Here is a 15,417-nt window from a genome sequence, read left to right as displayed (position 1 = left end):
GCAAATTTAGCTCGGGGATCAAGTTCCCAGAGCTTGGCTAGGCCATTCCCGGGTCGGGAAAGCCCTGGAACGGCTGCCATCTTGGATTTTTTAACGGCTCCTTTTTCGGAACTCCCTGGGGCTGGGGGGCCGATTTTTTGGCTGCTACCCCCGATTTGAGCCCCCTGACCCCCAGGAAAGGATTTTTGCCACCCTCTCGCCTCCCCCTCCCCGGATTTTTTGGGCTCGCTTTGAGGTGCTGCTCCCTCCCCCTGCGTAAATCCTTAGCGTGCAGGTAGGGGGAGGTGGAAGGTCCCCCCCCCCCTGAGCCCCCCGGGACAAAATAGTATTTACAAAAAAAAAAAAAGAATTTTTTTCTCTGAGTAACTATTTATTTATTTATTTATTTATTTATTTATTTATTTAAATTCTTTTTTAATATTTAAATTCTTTTAATATACCGATGCTCAAGACCAGGTCTTATCGTACCGGTTTACAATAAACTAGGGGGTAAACCAGTTAACAATGAAAGCAAAAAGTTACAATATAACAGGGAATGTGGAACTAGGCTGTTAGAAAAAAAGGATAGAAATTGTTTAACCTAACCGCCTTTAACGGTGGTCCCTTCGGCTATGCCTTTGCCTCCTTCTTCTGTTCCGGAGCCGGGGCTGCTTGCTCCAGGTCTCTGAGAAGAACTGGACCGGATGGTTCAGGAGGCCATCGACAAGGTGATGCAACGACTCCAGGTTCCTCGGCACAGACACCGGTACCAATTGCGGAACTTGTCACCGACCCAATTCTGGCAGCGTTGCCACCGCTGTTCTCCAGGATGGAAGTGCTCATAGCCGCTTTTCCACCGATGGACCCTGGGTCACCGATGGCGCTGGTGCCCTCCCCGCTCACTCTGTCATCGGGAGGAGAAACACCGTTTTGCATCCCTTCTTCGGGAGTTCTACCTCAGCCATCGATGCCGATATATCCATCGCCACCAATCCAACCATCGGTGCCGATACGTCCGGCGCCACTGAGCCATCCATCGGTGCCTTCGATGCCTTCATCGGTGCCTCCGATTTATTCCTTCGGAGCCTAGACCAGTACCTTCAGGTATCCCACCATCCCGTCCCCCTCTACATCCTAGAGGGGCAGGTGCTGATCCCTATGATTCCTCACCAGACACCTATGATTTGCTTTCACCACCTTCATCCACTGAAAGTAGAAAGCGTTCTCCTCCAGAGGACCTTTCCTTTATAAATGTTGTGAAGGAAATGTCTGAATTGGTTCCTTTCCAATTACAGTCTGAACAGAATGATAGGCATCAGATGATGGAGTTGCTCCAATTCCTGGATGCTCCCAAGGTAATAAACTCCATCCCTATCCACCAGGTTCTTCTGGATCTCCTGAGGAAGAACTGGGAACATCCTGGCTCCATTGCTCCAGTCCACAGAAAAGCTGACACTACCTATTTGGTGCAGTCAGCTCCGGGCTTTCATAAACCACAATTGGATCACCAATCTGTAGTGGTAGAATCTGCACAGAAAAAAGCAAAGAGATCAAAGCCTCACACTTCTTTTCCCCCTGGCAAGGAACAGAAGTTTCTAGATGCCATTGTTCGCCAAGTCTTCCAAGGATCAGTGCTCATCTCCCGAATTGCCGCTTATCAGCTCTATGTGACCCAATATAACAGAGTCATTTTTAAGCATATACAAGACTTGACGGACTCCCTGCCTCAGCAATTTCAAGATCAGCTCCAAACCCTGGTAAACAAGGGTTTTGAGGCAGGCAAGCATGAGATCAGATCATCTTATGATATCTTTGATACTGCTATGTAGGGTATCTGCAGCTGCTATTTTGGCGAGAAGATGGACCTGGCTCAAGTCTTCTGACCTTCGCCCTGAGGTACAAGACAGGTTATCTGACCTGCCTTGTGTAGGAGATAATCTGTTTGGTGAACAGATTCAACGGACGGTGGTGGAACTTAAGGACCATCATGAGACCCTAAGACAGCTCTCTCTGATGCCATCTGACTTTCTTCTAAACAGCCCTTCAGAAAGGACTCTAAAAAGTCATTCTTCCATCCGAAGAAGTCCTACCCGCCACCAACCAAATCCCATGCCACAAGACCTTTTCAAAAAGCCCAGTCTCGTCAAACACGTAAACAAAAACCACAAGCAGTTCCTCAACCAGTGCCTGCTTCAGGTTTTTGACTTCCACCTAGACAGCAGCAGCCAGCTTCCACTGCCTCACATACCAGTGGAAGGTCAGTTGTGCCACTTCCACAACATATGGCACTCAATCATCTCAGACCAATGGGTACTGGCCTGCTTATCAAAGACCAGGAACGCCACCACACCCGTTGAAGCACTAGAACCAGCAGCATCATGCCTCATGGATGCGACCTCTGACCTGGTGCGCACTGCAGCCAGAGGCTTTTCATCTGTTGTGGCAGGCAGAAGGCAACTCTGGCTCCGAAGCTGGTCAGCCGACTTGACATCCAAGACGAGACTCACGAGAATTTCTTTTAAGGGAACCCTCCTGTTTGGAAGCGAACTGGAAAAGTTAGCTGACAAATGGGGCGAATCCCCAGTACCGCGGCTACCGGAGGACAAGAACAAGAGAAGCCAGCCCCCCCCCCCCCCCCCCCCCGAATATCTAAGGACAGGGGATCACAGCGCTTCAAACCAGAAAAAACTACATATCAAGCATCTCGCCCCGCAGGCAGGGGCCAGTCCTTTCAGAACAAACACAGCAAGAGGGGAACCGGTGCGGGTCCAGGCCCCAGTCGCACCCCGCAATGAAGATCAGCCGACCCATCCACAGGAAGAAGCCATAAGGGGCAGACCTGTCCTCTTCTATCAAAGATGGGTCAAGATAACTTCGGACAAGAAGGGTCCTAACCATCATTCGAGAGGGATATTATCTGGACTTCTACAACATTTCTCTGGACAAATTTGTGAAATCTCCCTGCCACGACCCTTCCAAGAGGACAGCAGTGGAAAACACACTGACCAAATTGCTCATCTTAAAGGCCATAACGCCGGTGCCCGTGCATCAACAAAATAGTGGGCACTATTTCCATCTATTTTATTGTTCCCAAGAAAGAGGGTATGTTCCGGCCCATCCTAGACCTGAAGTCCATCAACCGCCACTTGAGAGTACCTCACTTCCGCATGGAAACCCTACGCTCGGTCATAAGGGTGATACAGCCGGGAGAATTTCTCACATCCCTGGATCTGTCAGAAGCCTACTTGCACATCACGAGCATCAGTGTTTCTTACACTTCGCGATCCTGGACCACCACTACCAGTTCTGGGCATTACCCTTCGGGCTAGCCACAGCACCCCGAACGTGCACCAAAGTCATGGTTGTAGTGGTGGTGACACTGAGGAAAGAAGGAATCCTCGTACACCCATATCTGGACGATTGGCTGATCAGGGCAAAATCCCTAGAGGAAAGTCATCAGGTGACCACCAGAGTCAAAACTCTACTGGAGAGCCTCGGATGGGTGGTCAACACAAACAAGAGCTGTCTGCAGCCCTCCCAATCTCTGGAATACCTGAGAGTCCAGTACGACACCAGACAAGACAGGTCATTCTGACTCCTCCAAGGAGAACAAAACTGATGAACCAATTGCAAAACCTGTTAAGCAGCCTTCGCCCCAAGGTGTGGGACTACCTCCAAGTCCTCGGTCTCATGACATCCACATTGGAAGTGGTTCCATGGGCAAGAGCTCACATGCGACCCCTACAGCGTTCCCTTCTGTCACGATGGAATCCGATGTCCCAGAACTACTCCGTTCGCCTCCAGCTCCCAGAAGTTTGAACCCAGCTACAGTGGAGGCCACAAGAAGCCCATCTGAGCAAGGGAGTAAGGCTATTCCTGCCGACCTGGATCCTGCTCACCACGGACGTGAGCCTACGAGGGTGGAGAGCCCACTGCCAGGATCTGACCACCCAGGGGCAATGGGACAAGGAAGAGTCTGGATGGAACATCAACTGACTGGAAGCACGGGCAGTCAGGCTAGCCTGCCTATGCTTCAGTTACAGACTCCGGGGCGAATCGGTCAGAGTCATGTCGGACAATGTCACAACAGTGGCCTACATCAATTGCCAGGGAGGAACCAGAAGCCAACAGGTGTCCCTGGAAATAGACCCCCCTAATGGTCAGCCGGACCCTCACTTTGGAACTCCATCCCCACAAATCTGCGCCTAGAACCCTGCCTACCAACTTTCCGCAAAAGATTGATGACCTGGCTTTTCCAACAAGCCTTCCCGGACAACTCATAACCACCTCCAACTCCTGTAAGAATGTGACTGTAAATATTCATTAAGTTATTTATTTTATCCCCATACAACTCTTTTACTTCCCACTGTTCATCTTCTTTCTCTATCCCAGTTATTCTACCCCTGGTTTTTTGTAACTGCTTCCCCTTTACACCAGTTTAGTTCTACTGTCTTTGCACCCCTTGTTTTTATGTAAACCAGCATGATGTGACTTGTTCATGAATGCCGGTATATAAAAAACCTAAATAAATAAATAATGGCGTGGGCGGAATCAAACCTACAAGAGATCTCAGCTGCCCACATCGCAGGAAAAGACAACGTCACTGCGGATTACCTCAGCAGAGAAAGTCTAGACCCAGGGGAATGGAGGCTGTCGGCCACAGCCTTCCAATTGATAGTAAACCGCTGGGGAACACCAGCCATGGACCTCCTGGCAACCCGGTCCAATGCCCAAGTTCCCAACTTCTTCAGTCGCAGACGGGAACCACAATCCCAAGGGATCGATGCCCTTGTCCACGCCTGGCCACAGGAAATCCTGCTATATGCCTTCCCCCAGTGGCCGCTACTGGGCGGGATCATCTGCAAGATAGAACACCACAGGGGATCAGTACTTCTAGTGGCCCCGGACTGGCCAAGAAGGCCATGGTACGCAGACAATCGAAGACTACTGACAGGGAGCTCTCTCCCTCTACCTCCATACCGGGATCTGCTCCAACAAGGCCCGATCCTCCACGAAGACCCAACTCTATTCTCTCTTACGGTCTGGCCATTGAGAGGACACGCCTGAAAAAGAGTGGATACTCGGGGGCAGTGATTGACACTCTGCTCCGAGCACGCAAGTTTTCCACATCTCTAAACTACTTTATTTAATTTAACTTGTATTTTATTTTTCATTTTATTTTAAACTATTGTAAACCGTTTTGATAAAATTTTATTTTAAAAAGCGGTATATAAATACCTTTAAATAAATAAATAAATATGAATATGGAGAATATTCGAAGCCTGGTGTGAAGACCGTGACATCCTCCTGCGGACAGTCAAAATTCCCACGATCCTGGAATTCCTGCAGAACGACCTACAGAAGGGGTTGTCTCTCAACTCCATCAGGGTGCAGGTGGCCGCGTTGGCCTGCTACAGAGCCAAGGTGGAGGGCGGCAGCCTAGCTTCTCACCCGGACATCTCCCACTTCCTGAAAGGGGTCAAACAGATCCGACCACCCCTGAAGTGGCCGGTACCGTTATGGAATCTCAATCTATTCCTAGACATCCTAGCAGGAGCCTCCTTCAGTCCCTGTCCCTCCGACTACTAACACTGAAGACTGCATTTCTAGTGGCAGTTTGTTCGGCCCGTCACATCTCCGAACTTCAAGCACTGTCCTGTCGAGAACCGTTCCTCAGGTTCACACCGGGATCCATACAGCTATGCACAGTCCCCTCCTTCCTCCCAAAAGTGGTTTCTCACTTCCATCTAAACCAAACCATCTTGCTGCCATTGCCAGACGAGCATAAGGACTCTGAAGAATCTCGCTGCCTCCGCCATCTTAACGTCTGCAGACTCCTACTCCGATACCTGGAAAGTTTGGAATCCGTAAGAAAGAAGGACCACCTATTCGTCCTTCACAGCGGGAAGAAACAAGGGGAAGCAGCCTTATGGGCAACCATAGCCCGCTGGATCAAAGAGGTCATCAAGACAGTCTACGTAGAGGCAGGCAAGCGTCCACCTCTACAAGTCAAGGCCCCTTTCACTAGAGCCCAGGCAGTGTCCTGGGTGAAAACCAAGATGCTGTCACCCGCTGAGATCTGTTGGGCGGCGGCATGGTCCTCCATTCACACCTTCTCCAGGTTCTACCGCCTGGATGTTCAGGCTCGGGAGGACACAGCATTCATAAGGGCAGTACTAAGTGGGCCACGGGCAGCCTCCCACCGGTTTGAGAGTAGCTTTTGTACATCCCATTGGTCCTGAGTCCATCTGCTACATGCTAGGAAATGGAGAAATTACTTACCTGATAATTTTGTTTTCCTTAGCATAGACAGATGGACTCAGCATTCCGCCCACGGCTGCCGGCAAACACGGAAACCTCAGGTGACAATCCTCGAGAGCAAGACAAACACGGGTAAGCCAAGCTTCCCTCTAATTAAGACACCCATATCTACCGGGTGTCGGCGTTTCTCGGTTAAGTGCACTGGCGGTCTCCAGCTTTAACCACATCAACCAGTTCAAGTTAATTATGTTAACTAAGTTATCCAAGTTAATCAAGTTATTCAGTCACACATATATCCACAATTGCTTTTCGAAGAAAATACTGAAGAGCAGAGCTTCCTACAGGGGGGTATATGTACTAGGGCTGATGTCAGATTGAAATCTGATCAGTCTCCAACTGCTATCAGGAGTACACTATACCTATTGGTCCTGAGTCCATCTGTCTACACTAAGGAAAACAAAATTATCAGGTAATTAATTTCTCCAATTCTTGATAATGAAATTACATTATTGTTTGCCATCAACAGTACTGCAAACAATTTTTAATTTTAATGTTGCTGTTCAGTAGCTTTCAGAAGCACATATAATTATAGTATGTGTACATAGTATACTGGACCAATAATCCTACTATTAGGGCTAATATTTCCTCACCATGTATGCTTATACTCAATATTCAAACAAATGAGGAATACCAACATTGCAATGTTTCGGCGGCTTATCTCGCCTGCTTCAGGGGATTCTTCTCATTTACTTGGCCGCTCCCGGCTCCACCCTGCAATGTTGGGAGGTTGAAAAGTTTTTAATAGCCACAAAAACAGACACATTAAATGCTGTGTTAGAGCACATCGGGTTTTGGAGCCACGAGAGGAGGTGACGGAACTAACTGGAGTTTACACAGAACATTTTAAAAAAGATAAGTGATCTAGTAAAGTAATAAGTAGTTTTAAAATAAAATCAAATAAAAATTGTGTTTTAATGGGAATTGGTAAATGAGGTTAACAACTAAGTGCCATTTTACCATGAATATGGTTGCAGCCCTGTAAGGGCAAGAGCCTAAAGGACTGAGCACAAAACATTCTGATACTAATTCCCTGAGTTACAAATGAAACATTGAAAATTTAGTGAGAAATTTGGTATTCCTCATTTGTTTGAATATTGAGTATAAGCATACATAGTATACTGTACAGATTTTGAAGTCTTGAATTCATACCATCTTATAGAGGTAGAAGGGAAGGTTTTTCCCAAAGACACTGAGAGTAGATCCATGATTTCTAGATTCATGTATTTTATATTGATTTTCACATAAATGTAGTGTATAGTTCTTCAAAAATTAAATAATTTGAAAAGTTAACCCTCTAACAAGATAGTTCTTACTTTGTTTATAGAACAACAAATTTTCTTAAAGTAAGCAAGTAATCATGAGATACATTGAATGGAGCACATTTGACCTTTCAGTCAGACGGTTCAATAAAATAATTGAATGTATTTTATTTTATTTTCCAGCTGCAGTGGTTGTTGGATAATTATGAGACAGCTGAAGGTGTCAGTCTTCCCAGAAGTTCCCTTTATAACCATTATCTGCGGCATTGCCAGGAGCACAAACTTGATCCAGTGAATGCAGCTTCCTTTGGAAAACTGATTCGCTCAGTGTTCATGGGATTGAGAACGCGCAGGCTAGGAACTAGGTTTGTTGAGGAATTTGCAGGATGGACAATGGGTTTGAAAGCATTGACGTTCATATTCAGCACCACTTATCCCGATAAGTTCTTACTTATCTGGCTAAGTGGTGACATCTGAATATCAGCCATGATTAGTGGTTGCTACTTAGCCGGATAACTATCCAGCTAAATAGGTAAGAGAGCTAAGTGGTGGGTGGGGGGTGGGTAGGGAGAAAATGAGTTAGCTAGATAAATTATTTGGCCAACCCTTATATTCAGAGTTAGCCAGATAATTTATCCAGCTATCTCAAGTCATGCCAAAGACCTATTCTAAAGTTAATCGGATAGACTTATCTGGTTAATTTTTAGATAGCTGGTGTATATTCAGCTGCACAGCGTGCCGCAGAATATCCCAGCTAAGTTAGCTGGATAGTTTTATCTGCTAACTAGCTTATCTGGATATTGGCTGAATATGGACCTTAACGTTTTATTTTAGAAATGTTTGCTTTTCCTCTATTTGATTTAATTTACCTCTCTATTTTCCGTTTTTTCCCCCCTTTAATTGCAACAGCCTCATATTCTTTATTTGTTCTTTTTATGATGTTTTAAATGCCAGTTGTTGGTCAGATTGTAAGCCACTTTGGTTTTTCCAGGAAGGCAGTATATCATATTTGTATTTATTTTTAAAAAATTTATAACCTGCTCTCTGCAATTTTGCTCAAGGCAGCATACAGTAAAAATGTACATATTAAAGAATGGACAAAGACATTACAAAATATTATTTAAAACATGGTTCTATAGCAGCATTTCTCAAAGGACAAGCAGGATGGTGATCCTCACATATGGGTGACATCACAGGATGGAGCCCAATCACGGAACACTTTTATCAAAGTTACCAGAACTTTGACTGGCCCCTACTGAGCATTGCCAAATAGTTATGTTATATGTAAACCGACACGATGTGCAAATGGCTGTAGGTATATAAAATTCTCTAAATAAATAAATAAATATATATATATATATGCGACCGTTACAGAAAGCTTTGCTATCCCGTTGGCAGCCGGTGTCGGAACAGTTTCACATAGTCCTCCTGTTCTTGGACTCTACAGTCGCCGACTTGCAGTGGTGGCTTTCCCTTTCTCATCTCCTACAGGGAATGCCTCTCCAAGCCCCAAAGTAGACGATAGTAACCACGGAAGCCAGTCTCTCGGGCTGGGGTGTGGTCTGTCTTTCCCAGTCCACCCAGGGGATCTGGTCGACATCTCAGTCTCGCTGGCACATCAATTGATTGGAGACTCGAGCGGTGCTCTTGGCCCTTCAGGAGTTTCTCCCCCTCATCAGTGGCAAAGCGGTGAGGGTTCTGTCTGACAACTCCACCACAGTGGCTTGCATCAATCGTCAAGGGAGCACTCGCAGTCCGCTGGTGGCCCTAGAAACCAGCCGTCTCTTTGCCTGGGCCGAGCGACATCTGCAGTGCCTAGCAACCTCCCACATCGCGGTCAAGGAGAATGTTCAGGCCAATTTTCTCAGTCGTCAGTCGCTCGATCCGGGGGAGTGGGAACTGTTGGCCGTGGCCATGGATCTGATTGTCTCCAGGTGGGGTCCCCCCACCTGGACCTCATGGCGACCCTCTGCAATGCCAAGGCAAATTGGTTCTTCAGCCGCTGGAGGGAGCACGGCTCTGAGGGCGTGGATGCTCTAGCTCTCCCCTGGCCGGCGGATGTCCTTCTGTACGTGTCTCCCCGCGCCCCCCCCCCCCTCGTGGCCCCTGGTGGGGAAAGTTCTCAGAAGAATAGAACTCCATCGGGGACCCTTGGTTCTGGTAGCACCCGAGTGGCTGCGCAAGCCGTGGTTCGCGATTCTTGACAACCTGGCGACGGTCGGACCTCTGCGGCTAGGCCACCTTCCTCAGCTTCTCTGGCAGGGGCCCGTATTTTTCAACCAGGCCGATCGCTTCTGTCTAGCGGCCTGGCTTTTGAACGGCGACGCCTGAGGCGTAAGGGCTACAAGGAAGAGGTCATCTCTACCTTGCTGCGGGCTCGAAAGCAGTCGACTTCTGTGGCTTACATGCGTATCTGGAAGGTTTTTGAATCTGTTTGTGTGGAGTAGGGTGTCTCAGCGCGCTCCGCCTCGGTCTCGTTGGTCCTTTCTTTTCTCCAGACAGGGCTTTCCAAGGGAATTTCTTTTAGTTCTCTATGTGTACAAGTCTCAGCTCTCGGCTCTCTCCTGGGTCGGCTAGAAGGCCATTCCTTAGCGGGACACCCGGACGTGATTCGGTTCTTGAAGGGCGTCAAGCACCTACATCCACCTTCCCGGTCCTCTTACCCGTCGTGGAGTCTTAACCTGGTCCTCCAGGCCCTCTGTGCGGCTCCATTCGAACCTCTGTCGCGCTACGTTAAAGGATCTTACGCTCAAGACTGTCTTCCTCGTCTCTATCTCCTCTGCTTGCCAGATCTCCGAGATCCAAGCGTTGTCCTGTCAGGAACCCTTTTTGCATTTTTCTGATTCCGGGGTATCCCTCATGACGGTCCCTTCCTTCTTACCAAAGGTTGTTTCTAACTTCCATGTCAACCAGTCGGTGGAACTCCCTGCGTTTTCCCCAGAGGAGATTGCAGGTATGGCTGGGGGCGATCTCCGTAAGCTAGATGTCATACGAGTTCTACTTCACTATCTCCAGGTCACCAATGACTTTTGGGTCTCAGATCATCTTTTTGTCCTTTCGAGTGGGCCCAATCGGGGTAAGCCAGCTTCTAAGACCACTATTGCGCGGTGGTTGAAGGAAGCGATCTCCTCTGCCTATCTTTGCTAAGGTCGGGCGGATCCCGAGGGCCTTAAGACTCATTCATTGCGCTCTCAAGCTACTTCCTGGGCGGAGAGTCATTCGGTCTCTCCGCAGGAGATTTGCAGGGCCGCCACTTGGACGTCCTTGCATACTTTTGCTTGACACTACCATCTGGATGTGCAAGCTCCGGTTTTTGGTTCTTTTGGGCGGCAAGTGCTTCGAGCGGGACTGTCTCGGTCCCACCCGGTTTAGGGAAACTTTGGTACATCCCACAGTCTGGACTGATCCGGGTATGTACATGGAAAGGAAAATTAGTTCTTACCTGTTAATTTTCGTTCCTATAGTACCACGGATCAGTCCAGACGCCCTTCCCTGTCTGTCTTTATTTCTGTCCTCTCGAAGCTTGTTTCTTGCAGATTCTAATACTTCATTTTTGTGCAAGAATACTGAGCGATTACACTGGAAGCCTTGGTCGTTTTGAATACCAAGTATATGCAAGAGCGTATAGTTATACCATGTTTTTTACATTGTTCTACAGTTGCTCCATTGAGCTTTATGGATACTTGCTTGATCCTATTCTGGTTTTGTTATTTTCTGCTTTGACAATGGTTATACTGAAGGGTTACAGGATAGGCTCTGTCCTCATATAGGATATCCTTTCAGTTTTAGTCTGTCTCCACCTGCTGGAAAGGAGGCTCAACCCACAGTCTGGACTGATCCGTGGTACTACAGGAACGAAAATTAACAGATAAGAACTAATTTTCCTGTGGTGATTATTCCAGGAGTGAGGAGTGGAGAGAGAAGGTGATGATTCCGGGAAGCGAGGGAGAAGGGTGGAGGGGGAAGCTGATGGTGATGAAGGGGTGGTGGAGAAGAGGTAATGGGAAAGGGAAGGTGATGATGATGCCTGGGGGTGGGGGAGAGAGATGGAGAGAAGGAGAGAGGGGTAGAGGGAAAAGCATGATGATAGTGGAGGAAGTGCAGAAGATAGTGTTATGTTTTGTAAGGTTTGGGTGGACACTTGGACACTGTGGCAGCTGACCATGCCCACGGGGGGTGGTCCCGTGGGGGGCCACAGGTCAGGCTCGGCTCTGGACACACAAACACAGATTGTCTTTATTTAGACAGTTTGTGAAGCCACCAGAGGTGGCGGTAGTGAGTAGAAGATGGAGCCCGGCTGGGCTAGTATTCCTCAGGACACTGGAACAGCGGTTCCTCCGGTAGCAGTGCTGTAGTGAAAAGAACTGAGAGAATGAGTACAATAAGACATTCACAGAGACCCCAGTATGGAGAAGCCCTGAGATAGAGCTGGCCCTTGAGGAGCGAGTACCAGATCCCTGGGCGAAGAGACTCGTTGGCAAGTACTCACGCAGCAGTTCCACGTAGGAGATGGCACTGGCGCTGGAACGGAGGCAGGCCCTCGAGCGAGTACCTGGATCCAGGGAAACAGCTCTGAGGAGTAGATGGTGGTAGTACTCACAGATATGGTGTCTGTAGCGAGTTCTTCCAAGTAGAAGAGAAGATGGACACAGGCAGCGAGTCAGGGAACATGGGCCCTCGAGAAGCGAGTACTGGTTCCTGATAGCGATCTGAAAGAAGCAGAGAGGCCCCCGAGGAGCGGGTATCCCGTTAGCAGAAACGAGTCCAATAGAAGTTGGAGACAGAGTAGCTGGGTACGGAGAACGAATCCCATCCGTAGGAAATCCCTTGCTAACTCAACGGCTAGCAATAAACAGTAGGCTTAAATATCCGGGCAGCGTGACATCATCACAAGGGGACGCCCCTGAGGTTCGTGCCATAGAGGAAATAAGAACAGGGGCTGCGCGTAGCGCGTGCCCTAAGGTACTTGAGGAGCATGGCGGAAGGCAGCGCCCATGTCGGTCCGGGGATGCCGGAGAGGACGGTGGCAGACGCCGTGGCAGCCAGACGTCCACAAGGAGCAGGAGTCGCCGCAGGAAAAGAAAGATAGGTGGAGTGAAGCCGTCGGGCAGTGACGGTTGCAACAGATAGGGAGGGAGAGAGAAGGTGATGATTCCAAGAAGTGAGCAAGAGGGGGTAGAGGGAAAGAGAAGGTGGTAATAATGTCAGGGGCATGGAGAAGAAATGGAGGGAGAGAGGGAATGTGATGAAGATGCCAGGGGGTGAGGGAGAGAGAGAGAAGGAAAGGGAAGATGGTGATAATGCCTCCATCAATGACTTCGATTCCTCGATTGGGACCATCGATGCCCAGGCCAGGGCCTTCAGGAATAACTCCGTTACTTCCTTCTGAAGAACATTTAGGAGCTGGTGATGACCCTTATAATCCTTGGACCGACGATTCGTCCCAGGATTCTGATGAACTACCTTCAGAGCCCTTCCCTCCTGATGAAAGGAACCGTTCTCGTCCAGAGGACCTATCCTTTATTAATTTTGTAATGGAGATGTCTGAAACAGTCCCATTCCAACTTCAGACAGAAGAGGACTCTAGACACCAGATGCTAGAGCTTCTACAATTTCTCGATGCTCCAAAGGAAATCATGTCCATCCCTATTCATGATATCCTTTTGGACCTTTTGAAGAGAAACTGGGAGCACCCTGGCTCGGTGGCACCTGTTAACCGAAAAGCAGATGCCACCTACTTACTTCAGTCAGCCCCTGGCTTCCAAAGAACTCAGTTGTATCATCACTCGGTGGTTGTAGAGTCAGCCCAAAAGAGGGCCAGACTCTCCAAACCTCATTCATCCATTCCCCCAGGGAAAGATCAGAAGTTCTGGATGCATTTGGAAGACGGGTATTCCATGGATCAATACTCATCTCTCGCATTGCATCCTACCAACTCTACATGACCCAATATAATAGGGCCTTGTTCACGAAGATTCAAGACTTTGCTGAAGCCTTACCTCTGCAGTTCCAGGACCAACTTCATGCCCTAGCACAAAAGGGCTTAGATGCTGGCAAGCATTGAAGTACGATCAGCGTATGACATCTTTGACACCGCTTCCAGGGTGTCAGCAGCCGGTATCAGTGCAAGGAGATGGGCCTGACTGAAATCTTCAGACCTCAGATCAGAGGAAGAAGACAGATTGGCTGATGTGCGGGGGATAATCTTTTCGGTGAAAAGATTCAAGAAGCAGTGGCGCAGCTCAAGGACCACCAAGAGACTCTGCGCCAGCTCTCCTTACTACCTTCTGATCCCTCTTCTTCATCCAAAAGATCTTTTAAGAGGAATTCTAAGAGGCAATTCTACCAGCAGGGGAGATACTATCCCCCAGCGTCCAGGGGTCGGCCTTCTAAGCCTTACCAAAAAGGTCAACCTAGGCAGCCTAGAGGGCAGACATCACAGCCAGCCACTCAAACAGGTCCAGTGGCAGGTTTTTGGCTCCCTTCTAGAGAGCAGTACCCAGCTTCCGCTTCCGACCATTCCGGTCGGCGGCCGTTTGTGCCACTTCTCCAGCCTATGGCACACAGTCACCACAGATCAGTGGGTACTTGCAATAGTATCCCAAGGTTACCACCTCAACTTTCTCTCTGTCCCACCGGATTCCCCGCCTCGGCTGATGTGGGGAACATCCAACCATTCACCACTCTTGGAGCAGGAGGTCTCCCTCCTCCTTCAGTCCCGAGCAATAGAACCAGTGCCCCTCTCAGAACAGGGGCAAGGGTTTTATTCCAAGTATTTCCTGATACCAAAAAAGACAGGCGGGGTGCACCAAATATTGGATCTTTGCACTCTAAACAAATACCTACAAAGAGAAAAGTTCAAGATGGTGACCTTAGGTTCTCTACTTCTCCTTCAAAGGGGAGATTGGTTCTGCTCTCTAGACCTTCAGGATGCCTACATACACATTTCAATTACTCCGTCACATCACAGATTCCTGCGATTCCTAGTAGGCCTAAAACACTTCCAATATCGAGTGTTACCTTTCGGCCTAGCATCTGCCCCATGCGTCTTCACCAAGTGCCTTGTGGTGGTAGCATTGAAGTACGATCAGCGTACCTCAGGAGTCTGTGTCCACGTCTACCCCTATCTGGATGATTGGTTGATCAGGGCTCCCTCTCGGCAAGGTGCACTGACGTCCATTCGCCTCACTTTGCATTCCCGGATCTCCCAGGGTTTTCTCATAAACTATCAAAAATCAAGACTGGTTCCTTCGCAAACTCTATCGTTCATAGGGGCCGACTTGGACACTCTAAGAGTGAAAGCTTTCCTACCTCAGGATTGAGCTGTCACTCTTGCTTCTCTGGCCTTTCGACTGCAGTCTCGACAAAATTCAACTGCATGTCATTTCCTGATAGTATTGGGTCATATGGCCTCCACAGTGCATGTCACTCCCATGGCTCGCCTTGCTATGAGAGTAATGCAGTGGACTCAAGTCTTCTCAGCCAATGTCCTCCACAATCCGCATTACCAAACAGCTCCATCTATCGCTAGCTTCGTAGGCAAACCAATCCAATCTGGTACAAGGCTACCAAAATGATAAGGGAAATGGAACAGCTCCCCTATGAGGAAAGACTAAAGAGGTTAGGACTTTTCAGCTTGGAGACGAGACGGTTGAGGGGGGATATGATAAAGGTGTTTAAAATCATGAGAGGTCTAGAACTGGTAGATGTGAATCGGTTATTTACTCTTTCGGATAATAGAAAGACTAGGGGGCACTCCATGAAGTTAGCATGTTGCACATTTAAAACTAATCGGAGAAAGTTCTTTTTTACTCAAAGCACAATAAACTCTGGAATTTGTTGCCAGAGGATATGGTTA

The 15,417-nt window shown here is 48.3% G+C and overlaps 1 protein-coding gene across 5 annotated transcripts in view; it reads left to right on the top strand.

The window, feature by feature from the left end:
* The window catches only part of RFX2 (regulatory factor X2), a 705,663-nt gene that overhangs the window by 301,737 nt on the left and 388,509 nt on the right, over window positions 1-15,417 (top strand). For all 5 annotated transcript variants that reach the window (XM_029610912.1, XM_029610911.1, XM_029610910.1 and 2 more), the window contains one exon: window positions 7,743-7,924. In XM_029610912.1, coding sequence (XP_029466772.1) covers window positions 7,743-7,924 — 182 coding nt within the window. The remainder of the gene's footprint in view (window positions 1-7,742; window positions 7,925-15,417) is intronic.

Source organism: Rhinatrema bivittatum, chromosome 8, assembly GCF_901001135.1.
Source record: "Rhinatrema bivittatum chromosome 8, aRhiBiv1.1, whole genome shotgun sequence".
Lineage (NCBI taxonomy): Eukaryota > Metazoa > Chordata > Amphibia > Gymnophiona > Rhinatrematidae > Rhinatrema > Rhinatrema bivittatum.
Note: the sequence above shows the minus strand (reverse complement) of the source record. Positions and strands in the feature narration are given on the sequence as shown.